This window comes from Pollachius pollachius (assembly GCF_949987615.1).
Source record: "Pollachius pollachius genome assembly, chromosome: 2".
In the NCBI taxonomy this organism is placed as follows: domain Eukaryota; kingdom Metazoa; phylum Chordata; class Actinopteri; order Gadiformes; family Gadidae; genus Pollachius; species Pollachius pollachius.
The window spans coordinates 11,331,119-11,354,407 of record NC_136935.1 but is presented as its reverse complement, the minus strand read 5'-3'; the positions used below and the strand labels follow the sequence as shown (position 1 = coordinate 11,354,407).

Genomic DNA, 23,289 nt, shown 5'->3' with positions numbered 1-23,289 from the left:
ACTTTATTTGCCATATGAATGAACACAGAGTTTTGTGTAGTTTGGGAAGTGACCGCAATGCTCCTTTCAGTAGAGTGCAGTATGTGGTGTGCGTTTGTTTGTGTATGTATGTGCTTGCATCTGAACATGTCTGCATATGTATAAATAAAAATAAATAAATAAGGGTAGTGGCTGATATTTCCCTATTTGCATTTACTCTCATGAATGTAGCATCGATCAAGTTTTGAACTTCCTTTATTGGGACGTCCCATTACACAGGTATAAGAGAGTAACACTGATGGGTTTGGGCTGCTTGACATCACAGCCATAATGGATGCTGACATGTGTGGACAACACGCGCATGTGGGCCTCGGCAGGAAACACAGCGGTCGGTCCTGTCGGCTGTGCTTGGGGCTTCACGCAGGAAGTTGATGTTAATCCCCTCGAAACAGCCGTTAAAAACCATTCCGCTCGTCCAGGAGGCAGGCAGAGACGTTAGATGAACGGCTGGCTCGTCTTTTCATTTGTAAATGAGACTGCGTAGGTCAGTTGGCGTAGGTACTTGTCCGTGCAGCGATTACTATCTAGAATATGTCACGCACACATCTTCTCGTGGACGTTCAAGCCTTAAGCTCCATGGATAAAGACAGCGTACGTGGTGTTAATGGTGTGTGGGATGAAGGCGATCCGCAAGCACAAAACCTCACAGCTAGAAAACTGAAGATAGCATCGAGGATTGAGGCTTGCGAGAGACAAGGAAAGATTGTCAAACAAACAATTTCCTATTCACAACGTTGGAGGAGTATTTTATTTACAGAAAGAGGTGTTTTCACTGAAATTATTGTTGAACGGTTACTGGCAAAAGGAAACGTGTGAATTCCACCTTCTCGACAATATCCGTTAAGGATGTCTACAGCCTTTTGACGGTCTTTTCTACTTCATTAAACCTCACTCATTACTCAAAAGGCTGTCAGCCCTCCTTCATACTGCAATTACCATTGTTTTATAATGTTTAGAAAATGAATGTATGTTCTCGACACAAGCCACCGCTCTATCGCCAAGCCTGTCAGGCAGCACACTGCTCCGTGTTGATATGTTGTAATTACCTTTTTACGCTAAGGTAACACAAATGTAATCCTTACATTGAGTGCCAATATTTAGAGAAAAACAGAACAAAGAAACCCTTACTAAGCTGCATGCCGAAGAGTCGTTTCTCATCCCACATGGAAGTTGGATTGAACAACAAAACGGAACAAAAGACACTACGCTTCATTGGAAAATTGGTTCATTATTTTCATCGTACTTCTAACAGAAATTGTCAAAGGAAAACGAATGCCAACTTCCAACAAACATTGGTTTTAGTCTCCATCTGCAACAGTATCTGTCACTGAAGACTCTGACGTTTCCATGTGGAGGTTTGGCAAAACCGACCAATCAAAAGAATTGAGAAAAGAATAAAGAGAAGATTAGCCAGCCGGCTACTTCTAAAGGACATTTGTTAGGCAGTGGCATAAACATGAATAAAAAATGAGCTAACAAAACCAATTCAACTTTTTTTATGCAGGACTTGTCTCTATTCCAGCCAGGCTCAGACATGTTACTCTGCAGGACGTCAAAGCACATAGCAGCATCCACTGGTCCATTGAACACACACGAGGGGGGCCGGGCCCGCAAACGCCTTGGAACTGGTGCTCAATAGTGTTGGTGGTGCCAAAACTGGATGAGCCATTACTGGTGCCCAACAGTGTTGCTATTGGTGTCCACAACGGATGGGCCATTGCTCAATAGCAGCTTCACGCAGCGCTACGACCGATGGCAGTCTTCACAGTTCAGTGGTGTTTTTGCTCCCAATAGAACCAAACCCATTTGCTCACAACACAAACACTACCAAAGACCTTACCCCTGAAACACCAGGGATATACAGAAAGTAGTCAAACTAGCAGAACGCAACGGGGAACAAGGATGACTGAGGTTGGGTGTTTGATACATACAATCACAACATCCCTTGTTGCTGTCAAATGTTTGTGTTGGACCATAACGCCCGGGAGAACTGAAACAATAGCTGTGGTGAATTACAACCAAAGACATTCAATGAGGATATCATTTTGTTGCTTGAGATTCACTCAAAACCTCCTTTTCCTCTCAGCCAAGAGCGTAAAACCGATAAATACATTCACATTAAGCCACTACAATTAAACATGTGGAATCAATCATTAAGATGCATTAGCATCGCAGCATCGATACAATAGCTGTAATTCATGCTCATATAACTGTTTAACTGTTTCAAAAGATTGGACAGGTCCATTACACATGATGAATGAAGGATATTCTTGGTGGCGTTCTAAGCTCAGAGCATTCAAATAAGGAACAGAAACTCACAAAACAGCTGTAAAAGTTAGACGGGATACATATAGAGATCATGCCAGAATAGTGAATGTCTATTGATCACACACTGGGACCATCGCAATTCAGAGGCAACACTAAACGTTTGCTGAAAGCTGAGGGGTAAATTCATGAATGTCATTCTTTCTGATTCTTTCCCTTCTCCATGTCTGTACTGTTCAAGAGAATCTTTAATGATATCTCGCAGGGCTTCTGGGCTTTAGGCTTTGACCTTTCACTGATATTTGAAATGTGTAAGGCTTCTGTTTCCTCTGCTTGACTTTGATGCCGTCTACTTAGCAGAAAGGAAGGAGCAGTCGTTGCTGCAGGTGCTGAAGTTCAAGTCTTGGCACGCCAGCTCCGTGCCAAGTGTGTGTGGTGTAAGAAATCAATCATGTCCAACACTGGCCTGTCCAACCAAAGCTCCAATGCATTATATATAAAAGGGCCTGAAACCAAATGGAAAGTGAAAGTAGAGAAGGTGAAAAGTAAGAAAGTCCAGGATAAAAAGGGTCAGAGTAGGGGAAGGGAGGGATAATGGATGGACAGAATAAAAATAAAAAAGATTCAAAGAATAAACCTTGACAATGCCAGAGAGATCCTGTTCAGACAGGCGTCAATCTAGCACACTACAAACCCCTGAGATGGCTTTTAAAACAGATATCTAAATATCTCGCGAATTCTGTTTGGCCGGTTAAAATAACCTGATTTTCATTCAAATATTTTTGCAAACTGACCTCATATCAAAATTAAAACTATACTCACAACCTTTTCAAGTAAAATGGGTCTGTATATGCTTTTGAAACGGTTTGCGGGCAAGCACTTAAGAAGGTGCCATATAACTCTTCAAATACCTACTAGTGACTAATATGAGTAGGAGATAGGATTGATTTATTATGCTAACAGAAATAAGCACATTGCAGGAAATTAAAGTTGTAAAGGAGTTATATGAATCTCATGAGTTCAGGAAATGGAGCTCAAGGGTGACATTTATGTTGAAACGGAAAGAAATCAGTGGAAGAGTGAAAAGCCAATTTTGGTAGAGAGGCCTCAGGAAGTCCAGAAATTGGCTGTGTGGGATTCACGGGGAGAGTCTCAAAGACCTTTGAAATGTGTAGCCAAACAGCTAGCTAGCAAAGGCAGCCTGTGTAGAATCGTCTACACAGGCTTTATAGACGATGGCTTTGTAGTAAATGAAAAAAAAAATGAAATATCATGCTATATCTATTCTTTGCAACGTCTTATCATGTTTTTCAATCCTATCATATGCATAGGCCTTTAGACTGTTGTGTATCTATAATGATGTAAATTGTAAAGCGTATGAGAGGGAATGACTTTAACTTTGTTATTCTCTTTACGGTAACCTAAACGCACCACCCCACCAATAGTTATCACACGAACACGATAATTTGATCTACATGAATGGATAATCTAATAATGATAATGATACTGGCTTTGATTTAACGTAGTAAATTTGGCAGAAAATTAAAAATTGTACATAATTGAGGTTTGGAAAATAGCAATAAGAGAAATGAAGAGGGAAAGATTTCACACCAAATGGAGAATGCAATTTTAGAGATCAGGATCGCGGTACTAGTCTCGGCACAGAGAACAACTGTAACTTCTGACTGGCCATGCTCTATTGATAAGGTTATATGGAAAAACGTCTAACATTAATAAAATGTCCAGTTGGGAAGTTAAGGAATCCACAGTTCAAATGTGAGTATTTTGTTCATGGAAGGGGAAGACAACCCAATGGGCCAAGTCTGATATTTTTTTTTATCATACAGCTAACTTAGTCATGCTCACTGTTCCCAAAAGGTCTAATCATTCTTTTTCGTAAATCTACTGTTTTCATATTTGCCTGCAATAGTGTATAATAGTGTAATAGCAGTATGCAATCTGAACAACAAATAAAAGCATTATGTTTTATTTTCAATGTTTTCAAAATGAATAAAGATGGATAGAACAGCATAGGGAAATGCAAATTCCAGGGCACTTGGAACTTCAAATGCCTGGCTGGAACAGTTCATATTTTTTTAAAACACAAGAACTGCCAGACCAAAAAATTTATGAAAATACTGTAGCTCTAAATCCTTTGTTTTACAAGGGTGAGTTTGATGAACATGAAAATAAATACCCAATACCTTGTGAAGTTGTGTTTGCAAGCACACCCATTGCCAAATAAATTCCCCACAGATTTTTCAAGAATTAAGATTTAGAGGTTCGCCAAATCTTTTAACTGAAAATCCACAGAGAACTAGCATTGTTTTATATGAATCGATGCAAACACCAAACACTTGCGACTGGGCAAACTCTCAAAAATTACCTGCAAAATGACATAGTTTGTTTGAGGTAACAATTTGCAACTTTAGAACAACAAATGTGAATAATTCTCTTTTGTTTTGACAGTATTTGGGCATGTTGTTAAATGTCTTCAAAATTAGGTCAGATTCATGTTGGAAATAAGTTATAAGAGCCTCAACAGGTTAAGAATCAATAATACTTTAACAAAATGTCTATGGCATTCAATTATAGGTTCAGAGTCGTAAATACCCAATTGTCCTTCTCCAATGACTTAGCAATGAACTTAGTAACATTTTTTTTTTTTTTTTAGGTAGGTATTGTGGGCTCATGGTATTTGTATAGGTGGGATATGTATGTATACATGTGTTGTGTTATGTTGTGTGTATGTATGCTGGCTGCTGGAACACCTACATTTCTCTGCTGAGATGAATAAAGTATATCTTATCTTATCTTATCTTGCTACAATCCTTTTGGAACTTCTTTGAAATGGGAATGGAACAAGAAAAACGCTCTTGGAATAAGTGGACATGAACTAAAAGATCGACTTCGGAATACTGGCGTCATGTGGACGGTTTCAGTTAATTCATTCAAGGTCTAAAGGCACACCCGTTGGGATAACAAAAATACGCAAGAAAGAGATATCGTTGAACTCCCTTACTTTCTTACATTCAAAGAACGAGAGAGAAAGCGAAAGAGAGAAAAGAGGATAGAGAGAGAATTCTAAAAAAATATATCAGAAATGCATGGCTGTTTGTTGAAAGCAGCAAGAAGAAGTAGTGAAAGTGAAACCAAAAATATATTGTACCAACAGTGTTGGTAGGGCAAAAGGCAAAAGCCCTGATCATAAAGACAGGAGAGATTGAGAAAAGTGAGGAACAGGAGGGTGGTGGTGGGGGAGAAGCTGGAATAAGCAGGAAGGAAGGATGCTGGGACTGCTGGTTGGCCATACAAGAGGCTGAGAAACTCGCCTTGATACGGTCGGAGGGAGAGATTTGGATAGTCAGAATGGGTTTAGCAGCTTAGAAGCCCTTTCTCCATTGCAGTCACACGCAGGCACACACACACACATGCACACACACAGGGGAGGGGAATAAATATGCGTTCAGCTTCCTCGTTACGCAGCGCTAAAGTCTTCCCCAAAGGGTGAGTCTGTGTGTCCCATTTAAAATAGGGACTCCCCTCAACCGATTAATCATTAATCTCAAAATCAAACAATACAAAAAGATGGCCAACGCTTTCTAATACCGCGCCATCCACAGGAAAAAATGCGCAAATGTGGTTTTCATGGCACGTGGACCAGAATGTCAAACAGCCTTCCCTGCGTGTGGCTTAATTTCCCTGGCTGTTAAACAACATTATCTTTACAGCGACGGTATGAAACAGTTATTTTAAAGAACAACAACAGTCCTAACCCCCCCCCCCCCCCCCCCCATCTCAGTCCATGACATTCCCCTCTAACAGATGGAAGGAACCCAGGCATTAAGCCTGCACGGGAATCATCAACCGACCCGTAAACCCCACCCAGAAGAGCTATTTAATGGTGTGCTGTGGAGCAGAGAGGCCCACGGCATACCTGATTGCCGGTATGACTGAGGGCCGTTACGGAGTCACACACTGGAGGGGCTTCTGGTAGGTGGGGGGGAGGGGAATGATTAGGGGCCAGTGATTTGTGGCAGGATGAAGGGTTCCTCAGGGACCCAGGGAGATGAGGCAGGACGTCGTGGCCCAAGAGCAGAGGCCATCCATCGTTAGGGCGGAGCAGATTGGACCTCCGCCCGCTCGGTCGGCGGGGGGGTGCGGGTCCCGTCTCGGCCTCGTTCTCTCTCTCTCTCTCTCTCTCTCTCTCTCTCTCTCTCTCTCTCTCGCTCTCTCTCTCTCTACTCCTCTTTATGGCTCGCTCACCGCGAGCGGCTAGCCAAAGCTTTTCATGGCTCATTATTTATGGCACACCTGCCACTGTGAGTGGTTAGTGATGTTGACTGGATGCCCTGCAGAGCCTTATGGCCATGCGCTCTCCCCTTTTCATTTGTGCATGTAGGTTTGAGTGTATGTGTGTGTGTGTGTGTGTGTGAAGGCATGTGTGTCTGTGTGAATATATATATGTATTCCACCTCTGTTCTGTTTGTGTTTATGTGTGTACGTGTGTGCATGTTTGTCTTTTTAGGTGTGTGTGTGTGTGTGTGTGTGTGTGTGTGTGTGTGTATATGTGTGTGTGTTGGCATGACAGGGAGGGGGTGTTTGTGGATGCAACGGAGCACTCGTTCCAAAGCCCTAATCTGTTGCTGTTCATTTGCTAAACTGCCCAGGCCAGAGTGTTTCATTAATCAATCAGTTGGTGGGGATACACGGTAAACGATGGGATGAATGCACGGTCCTGTCACACTGAATACTACAATATGCACACGGATTTAATCATCCGTGTACATATTATGCATGTGCCTTTTAAGACACCCTGATGCAATATATGCACAGTCATGTTCAGACATCCGAAACGAAAAACATGCACGCACACACACACACACACACACACAGGAATGTTTTGCTGGATAAATACCATCTAATTCTCAAAAGGGCCAATCCATATTAAGAAAAACGTGTGCCGAGGATTCCATCTTCACTGACAAATGAGGTCAGGAATCAATCAACTTCAAACAGCTTTACTCGAAGTTCCTGCGAGGGAACAATTATTACCTTGGTGGACCGCATTAAACCTAATAGGGTTTCGAAGGCCTTAAATGGTCGACACATGATGTGAATACAGCGTTGGCATTGCCCATGGTTTCCAAAGCTAAGGTTGACGTCATGCTACCGTAGGCGCAGCAGACCGCTCTGATTTTTCACTTTGGGCCCGCTGTGCTCAGAGGTCAAACTATATCAACTTTTTCCCCGGATGACACTGACCTATCAAGGTTTATTCAAATCAGATCACTGCCTGATTTGACATTCCAAAACCAATGGAATCCAAACGCCAACGGCTGTCTTCGTGCATGTTTCATGAGGTAAGAGTGTTTAACTCCTTCCTCGAGCCCGATTGTTACTTACGTAAAAATAATAATAATTAATTGCATTCATACAGTGCTTTTCCAGGCACCAAAAGTGCTTAACATAGTGTGGATATCTGTGTGTGTGTGTGTGTGTGTGTGTGTGTATGTGCGCCTTGGAAACACAGTGGATGAGGGTTGTTCATAATAGCGCAACACCACAACAGCGAGACCCAACGTGTGGCCTCGACACTCAGAGAAGCCCGCTGGTGAGACTGGTGAGGAGATGTAACGCAGCGAGACTTATGACTAAAAGGTCCTTCGACTTCTTTCCTACCACATCTCAATCGGTAACCAGTGGCGATGCTTTGACCTTTTCCCCACTGCGCCGTATTTTAGTACATCACCGTCTAAGAGAACCGGCTGGTTGCTCGTGGCGGTCTCATTGGTGCAGCAACATAGATCTGTTTGCCCTCTCCCTGCCTCTCTCTCTGCTGGTTGAATAGAGGATGCATGAACATGTAATCTCATGTAAAAATAGAAAAATAAGATAGACAGCTGATAATCTCTGGGGAATGCCCGTTTTGCGTTATCCCTTGGAGGAGGAGGAAATAAACATAGAAAAACATCCGAAGCACGCATGTGCCCCTTAGCCGTGATACATATTCATGCTGTTTAGGCTCATTATTCAGTCATGGAAGTAAACGTGATAAAGCAGGACACTTTCTATGCAAGTGTTCAGCCGTTTGGGGCCGGTAGCCTACTTGCTAAGTGAAAGCCTGGAGCACGCTAACACATGGAAAAATCCAGTCCTGAGTGCAATGGGCAGCATCCTCCACTCAGTCACTAAACAGGTTCCAAGGCTGCTCCATGTGTCGGAAGGGAGATACAATAAGGGGCAATGTAAGCGTGTGTACAGTATGAGACCGCCGGCACAGAAAAAAGCACTTTGTCTCTGAAGTAGGAGGACTGGGGAGCCACCGGGGCTACAAACGCTCACTGTAGGAGACCCGCCTGCACCACAAATCCACACTCCTTTATCTGTGCTTCCTGCAGACATGCCCGCGAGACTCCCCAGAGATCCTCCACAAACAAACCCCCGACGCATCCTGACAGGTCTGATCTGGAGGAATAAAGTCTTCATCGTCCCCACGCGACCCGCATGAAAGATTCATCCGAGCCAACACTGGGGTTGCATCTGAACCATTGATTTCCGCAACAAGGGGCGATTTATTGTTGTTGTCTTGTTCCAATGTATGTGTGTGTGTGTGTGTGTGTGTGTGTGTGTGTGTGTGTGTGTGTGTGTGTGTGTGTGTGTGTGTGTGTGCGTATGTGCATGTGCAATAGAAAAGCAGAAGCAGAAGCAGTCCTTTCCATTTATATTGCTGTACAGCGTTGGAACAAATGGCTCATCGCAACACAGTATAGTTCCAGCTCTCCCAGGTCTCTGCAGCTCCACGGTGGTGTGTGGTGGTACCTCCGGCGGAGAGTGTTCTAATCTTCTAGAGCAAATTTAATCTAAAGTTTGACAGCAGACCAGCTCAAATCTGACTTAACGGGAGCGTTTCACTTTCTTTCGCTTCAGTTTTGTTTGTGGATTACTACGTGCGTATTTGGATATTAACAGCAGAACACAAACTAGGGCAGCACTACTGAACTTTTTCCTTGGTGCAAAGACAAGCTAAAACATCCTCTCTGGACACAGACCTTCTTAGAAAAAGTGTGTGTAAACATTTCAAATACACAACGTGTAGACTGTGGAAACACCCTCATTCAATCCCATTCTGAAAGCCTCATCCACCCGTGTAAATTAGTTTTTCTTAGAAACTGAGTAAATCTCCCAAACAATATAGCATAACCCTGTCCCTTACCTTTTTTAATATAACCTAATAACTAGTGGCGTAGTGATTGCAGTGTGTACCTGTAGTCCTCCTGGGTGAAGATGGGGATCCGGGAGGGCTGCAGAACAGTGATCTCCACCAGGGTGCTGTTGAATTTCACAGGTTCCCCATCATCGAAGGCTATCACGTAGAGCTGTGGGGAGTGACACACGGATGCACGCACAGCACACACATTCGCAAACATATGTACACAGGGAAACACCAGCATGCACACGTGCATAGACACACGCACACACACACACACACACACACACACACACTCACACACACACACACACACACACAAATACTATTGTTACAATTAAAAAATGACGTGCAGAAGGAAGCAGGGCATTTGAGTTCGCAGAGCCTCGAGATAACTTTGAGCTACAGCACGAAGTTCTTGTTCCCAGGCAAAAGAAAGTGAGAGCCAACTTACAGAGGGGAAAAATGTGACTGAGAGAGGAGAACAAAAAGGAACATAATAAAGCAAGAGGGGCCATAGGCAGATGAAAGGCTCATGGCATTAGAAGAGCATATCCTGCAGCATTAGCTTCCCCGCCTCCCACCATAAACACACGCAGCACTGAGGTCAGTCCGCTAATACAAGCAGTCTTGTGTATGTCGAAAAGGCTAATTGAGCTTCTTTGTGTGAAGATGTGACCTATTTAATAGTTCTCGGAAATAGAGTTGAAAGAGAGCGGAAAAGGGAATTCAACAACGGCGAACATCGTCGGGTCGATCGTGTTCATCAGAATTGATTCAATGCGTTGGCTGGTGGTCGTGTGGAGGACTGACTTGGTAAGTGACAAGGACACGGAGGGGAAGTGAGGTCTATTCCGGGGCGGTTCAGTGAATCCACCCAGAGTGGCCCATTTAGACCATTGGCCTGCTGTCCTATGCATGTCATTCCCTCTTTTCTTCAACTGAAAAGAGGGCCTACGTTTGTTGTAAACCTCTTGCGGTCCATAATGTGAAAGGACCCGAGGTGGGTGGGGGACATCACCTCCACTGAGGAGAAGATCCCGCGGAGGATGTTCTTACTGTGGCTGCTGAACTAATTCCACCTGTCGTGTTCACATATTATTTGTATCTCGTTTAAGTTCTGCCACTGTGCTATTCCTGCTGTGACACAATCTCCCACAGTTCCCTGTCTGCTATTAATAAGGTATCATCTTAACTAAAAAGGCACGAAAGGTAATTATTTTAATGTTTTAGATTTTGATTACTAGCTTCTCCCCCGCTACGCTACTGATATTAAATTCACAACACCTTCTTGCATCAGGAAAAACTTCAAATCCCAATTAACTGCACTTCATGAAGTTACTGGTGTTCTCACTTCTATATGTAGTATTCTATATGTAGTATAGTTCTATATGTGTATGTATATGTGTATGTATTGAGATAGAGGATGCCTTCTGCCACTCTGTCTTGTTGTTGAACTTAATTGGACTGAATCTTTGCCATGTGCCATGCCACATTGCCATGGCAACCAACACATACCTGGAAGACGGTGCTGGGTTCTTCGTTGAGGTTGACCTTTGCGATGACCCGGCCTGACTCCTCCTCCACGTCGAAGATGCTACCGCTGTAAGGTGAGAGCGCCATATCCACCCGATAGCGCACAAAACTGGCTCCAGTGCCCTTTAGAGACAAGAGAGAGAGAGAGAAAGACACAGAGAGAGAGAGAGAGAGAGAGAGAGAGAGAGAGAGAGAGAGACAGAGAGAGAGTAAACATACAACACAGGATATGGCCAGTAGGAATTATCAAACAAACTGTAATTGAATTGACACGATTGACACAAAAATTAAATTGGATGTGTATTTTTTGCGGCTACTAACTGTAAACACATTTCCACTGCGGATGAATCAATGAATAGGAATCTTTATCAACGTCATCAAACCTCAGTAACCCGCAGAGCAAACGAAAAACCTTGTGACGGTTGAACTGTGGGTAGGAAGATTCCTTTCTTTCAACTTCAAAATAAGTTTGGACGAAAGTGATGGCTCCAGTGAAAAAGTTATGAATAAGGTTTATAGAAAATGTGACTGCCACAGTGAAAATGTTAGGTGATGCAGATTTAAGGCTTAACGTCAAACAAAAATAAAATATAAATATATATATGTATATATGTATTAAATATATATATAAACTATACTATATATATACTATACTGCTCAGATATTCCATATTCTCTACATTATTCCAAAAAGTGCTGAGATTCTAACAGTTGCCAAAGGTCGTGGCCCCTCTTTAAACGAGAAGCAATACAATTTGGCAACACACTGCATCCATCGAAACCTCTTCCCTCCGCCGAAGGGTGAACACTTTTTCCAAACAAAGGTAAAATGTTATTTATCAGTGATCCACATTTGTGACCAAACCGGATGTGGGTTCAAACCTCAATATCTGATCATGAATCATGTAATGCATTCTACGTAAGCCACTGTGGATAAAGGTTCTAGAATAGCAAATAGTTAAACATGAATAGTTAATGTCTGAAGTTTATTGAATTCAGGTAATTAATCTTAAAAGAAAAACTTGATAATATAGCGCCCCTATAATGCACTCATAGACACTTCAGCTATGTCATCGAGGGGCTTAAAAGTCACCGACGCACTCAGACAATCTCACTCATTATGTTGTCTAATGTCACAGGCCTTATGGGCTCCTTCGAATTTTATTAACATAAACACTTGGAAAATCGTTTTCAACCGCACCACCTCCTCGATAAAAGCCGTAGCCATATGTCCTTCATTAGTTCAAGCTCGGATTGGGAAATAAGCAGTTGACCACGATTAACCTGTGGTCTCTGATTGGCCATCGGCTGCATATCATCATTTCCTTCCCTTGGGACTTGTCACTACACAGGGAGTAATGGGATCCAGGTATGTTAACCTGAGGGCTTAGAGGATGGTTCCAGGTTACACAGAAGCACTTCGCCTTTTCCCGCTTAAACGGAAACCTCACTTGAACCTCCACCATCCATAAGTCTTAAAACTTATCAAAGAAACTAAACTAAAAGGCCAAGAAAAATAGTATACAGCCCTGTGAATCCCAACCTCTACGAAAATATGACAAAAGCGATACAGAAGCTTTTTGAAGGCAATACAGATTACCAACAGAAGTGACGTGCGGTTTAAAAGTGTGTGAAAATGAACATGGAATGCAATTTGTATCGTCAGGACCTGCTTGCGTTGTGTTGCTATTATGCCAGCAGGCTGTGTGTTACCCAGTTGTAGGATTTGTAAAAAAGAGGTGCAGAACGACGTTGGCATTATTTGTGGAGAAATGTTAAGCCTGACAGCATGTGTCACAAGTTAACTTGTCATCAAAATAAAATACCATTTGCTGTAGTGGGATACACTATAATAACACCATGTCAAATATGTAACAAGGGCCAGGTATTTACTGTACCATTATCAACTACACAATTGTGAGAGTGTTATGAGGGTCATATTAAACTAGAGAAGGTGGTCAGTCCTGGTTCTATTGAGAATACCGACAACTGTTGCGTAATTTCATCCGTTTACAACCAAACGTTGGTACCCAACTCCAGTTCAGGTTCTAGGTAGTACCTATGTGTATCTCCAAAGTACTGAGGTTCGGTAAATCTTATAAACATATCTTTGTATTTGGTATATTTTGACAGAATGTGAATAACATGGTTGCTGAAGTGATCTAACAAGTTAAAGTCAATTTTCCTTTTACGACGTCTCAAAGGGGCAATGTCTTGGCACTAGACAGCCTCTGAGAGTAAGATCATTTTAAAGTGGGTGTTAAAAGGCATTTCTCTGTTCAATCTCAAGCTACTAAGAGGGAAAACTGCCAATACGAAGCAAAATAGACAAATTACCCTGCAGCCATAGCGCATGAAGCATCCGCACATCTTGCAGCTTCCAGAGAATGAAAGGGAAAGCGAAACTGAAACTGAAAGTCATTACAGTTTTGGGATTCTGATTTATTTCTGATTTAAGGATCACAGTGTCAAAGTGTGTACACACCCAGATGCTGCCTCCTGCAGGTAAAGTGAGGCAACATTTCAGGTTTCATACCAAATCTTGCTGCACTATAGCTCCTCACTGATCATGAATGTTTTATGCTCTCAGCTGGAGAAAGTGGACACTGCCGTTACCATTGCAGGAGCCTTCCAAAAATGGACCTATTTACCACTCTACCGAGCAATTTGTGTTGAAATTGCATTTGAGAGTGCTGTTTCTTCTTAAAGGGCAGAGGCAGATATTTAATTTAGTCATAGTTTTGTCCTGTAAAATGGACAAACAAAAATGAGCCAGAGCAAACAATTTAGAAGCAAAAATTAGATCTCAATACCATGTGTATTTGCTTATAGACCAATTAATCCATGCATACATCTATCTATCCATCTATCTCACCATACATATTCATCCATCCATTTGATTCAGAATCAGAATTATTGAAATGTTCCAAGTATGTTTGCACATACAATTAATGGGACATGATGATGTTGGACATTAACAGACAGAGAACACCATATATACCAATAATTAAATCTATCAAAATATTAAGTAACAATATTAACTTACTAAGTTATTGAGAAGTGAGAACTATAGATGATGCAGGCTGTAAAAGGTCAAGAGGCAAAGAGAGGGCTAGAGGCTAAGAAAGGGTATGAGGCATTAAACACACACAGGTACACTTTATTTAGAATAAATATAGATTAACATGTGTGGATGTGTGTACATTTGTAAGAAGCATGCTTGTTTCATATCAATGAACCGCCACAGACGGCCATAAGCGGAGGATGTACCCAATAATGGCTGCAGCCAACTGGACCCTCGTTTTTTCTGCGGCAGGTCTGAATGTCCTCAGCTGCCGCAGGAAAATCATCCTCTGCTGGGCCTGCTTGATGGTTGACCTGATGTTCCTGTGAGATGATTGTGCCCGGCAAGCAACACAGGACGCCCTCATCATGGCTGACTCCCCAGTTAGCGTTGAGGAGTCGTTCACACTAGGTCAGTGCGGTGCTCCCCCCACTCCTCCTGAAGTCTGCTACCGTTTCTACAGTCTTCAGAGCATTCAGCTCAAGTGCGCGACCCATATTATCAGCCAACCATGGGTGTGGGCACAGATGCGCAAGAAATCCTAGACCGTTGCAGGAGTTCAAATTCAGTGCGTTGCAAGGTTCAAATCCCTGAAGACTATTACAACTTTCCTGCTTTCTTTTGCCAGCGTACAACTTTCTCTTTATGCGCTCATAAGAGATGTAATATTGTATGGTACAGAATTGTATGGCATTGTATTAAAGGGTCTTTTTCTTGCATTATAGGTTCTATTCTTCTTTTCAATTCCATTGCATATTCTATTGTATTCCAAATGGAATAATATTATACCGTATAATGATGTTGAATTATCATGTGTCGTGTGGTTCCATTTCCTGTTGTAATACGCATGGTGCTTTCGCTCCAGGTTTCTCCGCAGTCGCTCCATTATAGCGTGCTCTTGGTTCCTCTCACCCTCCCCATGCTGTGCCTCTTCAATGGAAATAAAACCCTCCTTAATACAGAATCCACAAAGACACAGGCCTCTAGTCACTCTGGGCACCAGAACCCAGCTGTGAGACCACAGTTTTGCTCACCAAACAAACGCCTCCTCCGCCTACCAAGTAAAAGTCAATGTGAATTTCCAAAAATATGAATTGAAAATGTGTTTTTCTTTACTCGCCTTCACCCTCACTCTGTCTATCAAACAGTGTTTGACTCCCGGCCGAGTAAAGGCCCTTGGTTTGCTCCCCCATGTCCACAGCCTAACCGGTAGGCATCATTGATGACTTAATACTTCCCTGTTCCTTAAAGGGCCAGTGAACCCCCAATCTTTTTGTTGTGGTTATAAATGTGTTACAGTGTTATTCAATATTCAACATAGTAGTCTCTACAATATTGTTAATGTTACTAAAAGAAAGAACTAATGTTAAATCACATGTTTTTGCTCATTCACACTTTAAGAACATTATCTATCTGAATTCACTGCATTGAATTCAACTCGCATTAGATAAAACAATGGATAAATAGTAAACAGTATATCTTGTAATCAGCCATTCAGGGTGTGAATAAGCACACAAACACAATTTGTATTTATATCTTCCTGAGGTGAAATAAATCATGCAAGGATGTTCTGCCGTGCATACTATCCCATAATAGACACCCTGCTGATGAGAAAGCTCTGAGCGCCTTGAATCAGGTCAATGAGTGACAGGGGTAGTAACCCCATTCTGCTAGAGAACTTAATCTCTATGTTTCTAAAACGACTCTCTCTTTGATTTTCTCTTTATTTAAAGGGACTACTTTTCACTGTCTTCTGTATTGACGTGACACTAAATATATACAATATTAGTAATGTGGTGGTCATTTATTTATCAATAGTATCGGTGCAAATCATTTGTTTATTGTTATTCATTTGTGGATACAGAATTATCATTAATTAATATCTAGATTTAAGTCTGCAATTATAGTATAATAACTCCTTGAATATGATATATATTAGTTATACATAGGGGTGTCATCGACTAAGATTTCCCATAGTCAAATAATTCTTCAGACATCAACGAATCAACCATCATATATTTCTTTAATAGATTTTAGTGAATAATGCAATATATAACATTAACTGGTCCCTGTGGAGACACAGAGCTCAGTTTTGAGTGATTACACATGGTATTCCCATCTGATCATGACAAAACCTGCATCGATAAAGTGCGGGTTGAAGCATTTGAATGATAACCATTGAAAATACTTGCTTTTCAGCGTGTAGAACAAATGCTGCACTATTTAATGGAGCAGGACAGCGAATGCACCACTGAGTACCGGCGGAGAAAATCATCTTCACGGCCGCGGGTGGTAGGACGTGACTGTTAACACAGTTTGCATTTTTTTTTTGGGATGTTTAATAATCTTTAATAGTTTTGAAATGCTGCCATTGCCAAACTTCAGAAGTTTTTTTTCCCCAGGTATTGTATATCCTTCTAGACGAACGGTCTAGAATGTGCGCTACCTCGAAGAGAAAATGATTGGGTTGTGCCACTGCCATTGCACAAAGGGGTTATAAAACAAACAACGGCATTTATTGAAATCAAATCATAACAGAGCAAATTGCACACAGAAGGCTGAGTCAAACCCCCACCCCCAGAAAAAAAACCTTGTATAACTTATAGGCTTTTCCTTATAGAACCCCAGGAATGCTGTGGTTACACTTATTAAGCCTGCCGTCCTGCCGATGGAATGACCCTCATTGAACACACACAATCTTCCTGACGGATGGCTCCGCTACTTGCACCAACAATGCTTCATGTAATGAGGCAGAACATTTCTTAGAATGTAAGATGTATTATTTCAAAATATATCACAAGATCATTTCATATGCGTTGCCTAAGGTGAGCCATATAAGGCCACTATGTGTGAAATCAAAATTGGTTATTATAAAGCTAGCTGCAGAGATAGAAAGAGGAGATAGTGGGGGGGGGGGGGGGGGGGGGGTTTAGAGGGGACATATATCGAGAGAGAGAGAGAGAGAGAGAGAGGGAGAGAGAGAGAGAGAGAGAATGGGGGGGGGGGGTTGTTCAAGAGGAAAGAAGAGACCTAATGATGGCTTAGGAGGTAGAGAGGGAAGGGGTGAGGGAGTTTGTTGAAGAGGAAAGAGGAAAGCAAAGAGAGAGAGAGAGAGAGAGAGAGAGAGAGAGAGAGAGAGAGAGAGAGAGAGACATAGACAGAGACAGAAGCAGAAATAGAGAGTGAGAGAAGGCATTAGTGTGTGTTAGCATGGGGAAATGCAGCCGTCTCTGCAGTGTTCTTGTAAAGCTCTGTTCTCCTCCTACACATTCCGACTGACACACGTCTGCATACACTGCAATCCAATAAGATACAGTCTCACCGGGGCCATCCAACAGCAGCCCAAAAGCAATACAGGGAAATGTGCTATTCTGTTTACAAAAACAGGAAAGCTCAACATATTGTGGCGCTTTAGATTTGACTGTGTAGATCCACCGTTATATTGGGCAACTTGGCAGAACTGATTTCCCTCCAATTAAGCCCTGCCAAAGCTGTGTTGCTGTTCAATAGCCATGACAATGTTTCTAACAGCGCTTTATCGGTTTTATCGGTTAAATTAAGTGACAGAAACCTAAATACCCAGAGACTCTAAGAAATACGATTCAGCAACAAAATTATGATGACATAAGATTTAATGATTAAGCTGCTACACGATGTATATATCAAATTCTACATCATTTAGTTTGTCTCTAGTACACTACACGCCACGCTTGTTTCAAAAAAACTAAACATGCAGATTAAAAAAGATTTGCTTATCCAACCATAGCAAACATTTATTCAGACATTGTACATTTTGGTCGACTAGTTTCCCTTTAAGCAATTCATTAGGTTTCAAACGCATGCTTTCAGAGGGAGCAGGTTTCTGGTCAATTGCCAACACAAGAAGGCTTACACTTGTCTCTATTCATATACTGCAAACACCACAACACGATTTCCCTTAAACCTTCTAAGAACCCTTGATGGTATAATGTCTACAGGGTGTGTATTGTTCCAAGGACACCCCAGACTTCAGTCCAAACAATTTGAAAGGTTAAAACGGTTGGTCTCCAAACCAGGGGTTACTTTGTTGCTGTTCTAATAACAAAGGGAATTGAGAGGGAGAGGGTTATAGTTCAATGCATTCATTGTGTCTACACTTGAGATAAATATTTATAGTTTTCTTTTATCACAGACACATATATTGGTAGATGTTATTTTCTTTACCTTGACATGTTTCGACGGATATACTTCCGTCTTCATCAGAAGGTCACACGGGTGTATTAGTGTGACGCGTTCTTATCAGCTGATGTGAACAGAGATGTGATCCACCTGTCCGTTGTTTGACTGGTGAACCACACCTCCTGCTGTCAGTCCGCTGCCCAAGAAAACCTCAAATCAGCCATAACGGACATAAACAGAGAACCATATCATGGATTGGGACAATGCCAGAGTCATTAAGCAGGGAAACAACCGGTAGCACCGTTGGATAAAGGAGGCGATTGAAACAAGGAAGCGGAGCCCGAAGACGATGAACAGAGATGAGGGAGCATGTATGCTCTCCCATACCTGGAGTGCCGTCCTGGGGGGCGGCGGACTGACAGCAGGAGGTGTGGTTCACCAGTCAAAAAACTGACAGGTGGATCACATCTCCGTTAACTTCAGCTGATAAGAACGCGTCACACTAATACACCCGTGTGACCTTCTGATGAAGACGGACGTATATCCTTCGAAACATGTCAAGGTAAAGAAAACAACATCTAACAATATATGTGTCTGTAATGAAAGAAAACTATAAATAAATAGGTAGTTCAGTTGCTCATTATCTGGGGAACAAACTAACTCCAGAATTTGTTACCTACAGCAACAAGGTAAATAGCGCGCCATACGTAACCATGTTCCAAGTGGTGTATCGTGCAGCCTTTTGCTCCTGTGAAGTCTCAAGTAATTTCACATTTCAATAGAGGGTCACCACGAAGACATGATAATATCAACATAGATTTAGTTTTTCTTTCCCCTAGGGAAAATGCTTGGAAAAAAAGAGATTTATAACTACAACTACACAAAAATTGCGAAACGCATCAATCTTTATTGATCTCCCCATCCTTTAGACTCATAAAAAGTAAGTTAACAAATATACTGCTACCAGCCACCCTGAGGTAAATGTTAGCAGTCAATAAAGTTATGCATGCTTTTCTCACTGAGAACGGTCAAGACCAAAAAACAACCGAGCACAGCCTCATAGTTGTTGTGCTCACAGGACACGCCTGTCGAGGAGAGAGAAGGACAGATCGATTCTCACTATCGGTAGCCATAGATTTAGACTGTCTACCAAAGGAACTGCACCGAAACAAATGCTCCTGCTGCTTCTGGGCATTAGAAGAGTCCCAGTGTTTATCACCGCCACACACAGCGATGGCTTTCACCTTGTCCTTAAAAATCGTTGTAAGGCGACAGAGGAGGCAGACGATATACCCAAGCAAATGTGCAGTCCTTACACTCAAAGGGGACTCATGTGACTCAAACTCAGAGTTAACTTGGATTAATTGTTGACATTGTCTATGTCCAGATATATATCAGACTAGAGTTTCCACCCGTGCGTTGCGCGCTCTCAACCTGTAGTTATAATTAAACCCATAGCAATAATGTGGAAACCCCAGTAGATAATGTAACAAATTTCTGAGCGCATAATATAATAACATTTTGCCTATAATTTTATATTCGTTCACCAAAAATGACCCTTAAAAGCAGCGCCAACATTTAAATATTTTTTAACCATTCAGTGAACAAAAGGCAACAGGCTGATTATCATTTAGGGGGCCACTCAATGACATACATAAGCATCAACAACACACCCATTGAAGTGGTGTGAGAAATACAGACTTTCTACACCACATATAAGGTAATTGACATTTCCTACAGAGAAAATACTACCTCAGGGTTGTATTATTCAGATTTTCAGAGTACAAATGTCAGGATATGTTGTTCACACATAAGGCCCATCAGGAGAATATCAGGACTTGCACGTGTGTCTGAAAGCAGCTAGTGTGTGAGCATTTGATTACATTAAAAAATGTTTCAATTTATGGTAACAGGGGTAATTGTAAGCAAGGCAACTACTATTGGTTAGTTGAAAATAATAATCATCATTGAGATTAAACATCTCTTCCAGTGTCCTGGCCAAAACAGGCAGCAGTAGCATACAGTCACACATAGCATACAAACAAAACATAAGAAAAATAAAACAACTAAAACAGTCCGCAGGGGGGAGGGCGGGAAATCAATATCGCAAGACATTTGGGGAGGCTCAAGGAGAAGAGTAATATTAAGTTTGAGCAACAACGTGTAAAGACATTTCGGGAGGCTCAAGGAGTAGAGTAATATTACATTTGAGCAACAAAGTGTAGTCTTGTGATGGACTCTATAGACATAATTCACCATACTGTTTCATTGACATGTTTTCGTTCTGTGTTATAGGGACCCGGTCTCTTTAAAAATCACGTGACTTCTGTGTTGATATGCTGGTCGTTGAGATGTTTGAATTTAACGGTTTTTATATGACAAAATGAACGACCCGCCGTTGCTTGTCGAGGTGAGAAATTGTCTCTTCCCTTATTTAATCGCAATTTCTACAATCTATAGACAGAACGTGTTACATGGGAGAGTTTGTTATATTTATAAACATAATGTCTTACCTGGGCGAGGGTGTCGCTGCGGTGTGTGCGTGCGTGTTCTTAACTGGGCGCGTGTGTCGATGGCTGAGCAGTTATGTTTAAAAATATAACGTCTTAACTGGGCGATTGTCGCTGCGGTGTGTGCATGTGCGTGTGTTTTCTAACCTGCGCGTGTGTTGATGGTGGAGCCGTTATGTTTAAAAACATAACGTCGTAGCTCGGCGCGTGTGTCGCTGCCTTTGTCTTGACGTGCGGTGTGTGCGCGTGCGTATGTGTGTGTGTGTGTGTGTGTGTGTGTGCGTTTGAATGTATGTTCGTGCGCATGTGCGTGTGTGTGCGGTGTGTGTATGCGTTGTGGATGTGTGTGCTTGCGGTGTATGTATGCGTTTGCGCGTGCTGTGTGTGAGCTGCAGTCTGCTTGGCACATGCGCACATGAGTAACTTGAGTAACTGGTGCGACAGGCCTTCTATTATAGTAGTAAGATATGAATTGCGTTCAACTCAACCCCTCTGCCATTTAAATATATTCTATTCAAGTCACAATCCACACTCTTCACCCTTAATCTGAATTATGTGCCTCTTAGTCTCTAAGTACTTGAGCATGCGTATTGGCGTGTTTACCCCAAACTAAATATTGTGGATTTGTTTGTTTGTGGGCACTATTGGAGAAAACTTCCTAGCCAGTGCAGTTCGTATGCGGTGACTTGTGTCGGCCAAAACAAAGATGAAGTTAAGGGAGCAGATAAATCCTTGCTTGCAATAGAATGCATGTCAATGGCTCGCCAGCAGTCCAATTCCAGAAATGATGTTCACCGCAGAAGGGGTCGAACATAAAAAAAAAATTGATTTACATTTCGACACTGAAAATGTCAACAATTAACCTGGGGCAAACTGGCGAAATCCTTTAAGGACAAGGAGTTCCTCAAGGAGTGTTGGCATTCACATTTTTTGTGTGAAGAGCAGAAAACAGGGGCTAGAAAATGATCTTCAGATGCGGCATCGCATCAGAGGGTCATCCTGGCCCATAAATGTTCCCGCCATGAGCTCTACCACGACAGCTATGAAGATGAGGCTCCAGCGGCCAAGGACACATTCTCACAACACTGCCCAAGTCTTCCCCTTCACTTCAAGGTCATTTTTCAAGAAAGGTGATACAAAAACATACTGAAGTGATACTATTTGACAACATGTTTGGTTTGGATGGTTGACATGATGCTATGAGGACAGGAAATAGCATTGGATGGATACCGACCAACCGAACAATAGTTCAGTTTGTTTTCTCGTAAAGGCTAACAATGGCTTCTAAATGCTAGCTGGATGGGAGGACTGACAGTAATAAGTCCTTCAGTTCTCTCAGCCGACAAATGTGAATGGCCTTAAAGGTAAACTTACGGGTGGGTCTTGGTCCTCAGCAAGCACGGTGGTGATGACGGTCCCCTTGTCCGCGTTTGGGGCCACAAGGCCTCTGTACAAAGCCTGGGTGAAGACTGGAGGGAAATCATTCATGTCCTGGAAAAAAAAGGATCAAAATGTTGTTAAAATGTGATGAAAATAGCAGAAATAAAAACAAGCGCAAGAAAATTGCTAGCTAACAAACTAGATGGTAGTTTGAAAAAGATGAGTATGAAAATATATATTGGTTAATTATTTTAAGGTAGGTAAGGCAAGTTGGAGAAACCAACAACCTGCCTAGACGTATGGCAAGCTCTGGTCATGCACCATGAGTGCCTGGGCAGAGTGCAAACAGGTAGCCCAAGATTAGGTTGACGAACAGGAAGGCTATCCAATCAATTTATTTGGCCAAACAAAATTAATGGACGGGAATATTAGAAGCCTGCGACACTCACAGATACATGATGACTTATTTTTTCGTATTCAACATTTTGTTTGCTATTGAGATGTAAATAGAATTTTAACAAATATGACAAAAATGCCAAAATAATTAACATTCATTAGCAATGTAATATGTTGGATTTGTCATGAAGGTGCTAGTTTGACTTGACCTTGCTTCAAATGAGCAGGCTTGTGAAGCAGTGTTCCTTTCGTTCTTGACCCCATGGCAGCAGAAAAAAATACTTGGAGCAGACACATTTTTAATTTGCATTTATAGCGTCCCCCACCACCGACTTTTCTGAAGGTCGCGTCGTTGTGTACGTTTCATGAAGTTGAATTGATGACCAGGGGTTAATGTCATCAATTCAACGGAAGTTACTTTAATGTTGAATAATTCAAACCAAAAAATGCGAGGAAGATAAAATGGTTGTCGATAGACTTTTGAACCAGCAGTATATTTTAAAGGGATCACTTTAATTCTTCTTTAAGGAAAAATCAAGTTGGCAGCAGTCTGATGAAGACATACTCATAGATTAAAAAAATAGTCATTACAGTTAATTTGCTTTTGATAAAATGAGCAGCATTGATTAAATCTTTAGTCTGATTATAAGGCATAATTACAAGTACACGTCAGGTCTGGAGACTCCTAGTTCTGATCTTGCTGATGTTGTGATCCGATGAGCTAGACCACAT

The 23,289-nt window shown here is 41.9% G+C and overlaps 1 protein-coding gene across 1 annotated transcript in view; it reads right to left on the bottom strand.

The window, feature by feature from the left end:
• Positions 1 to 23,289, bottom strand: part of LOC307070571 (protocadherin-15-like) — a gene marked incomplete at its 5' end in the record, with an annotated part of 157,721 nt that overhangs the window by 51,980 nt on the left and 82,452 nt on the right. The window contains 3 exons of the mRNA XM_079729078.1: positions 9,571 to 9,683; positions 11,033 to 11,173; positions 22,156 to 22,272. Of these exons, the coding sequence (XP_079585204.1) occupies positions 9,571 to 9,683; positions 11,033 to 11,173; positions 22,156 to 22,272 (371 nt within the window). The remainder of the gene's footprint in view (positions 1 to 9,570; positions 9,684 to 11,032; positions 11,174 to 22,155; positions 22,273 to 23,289) is intronic.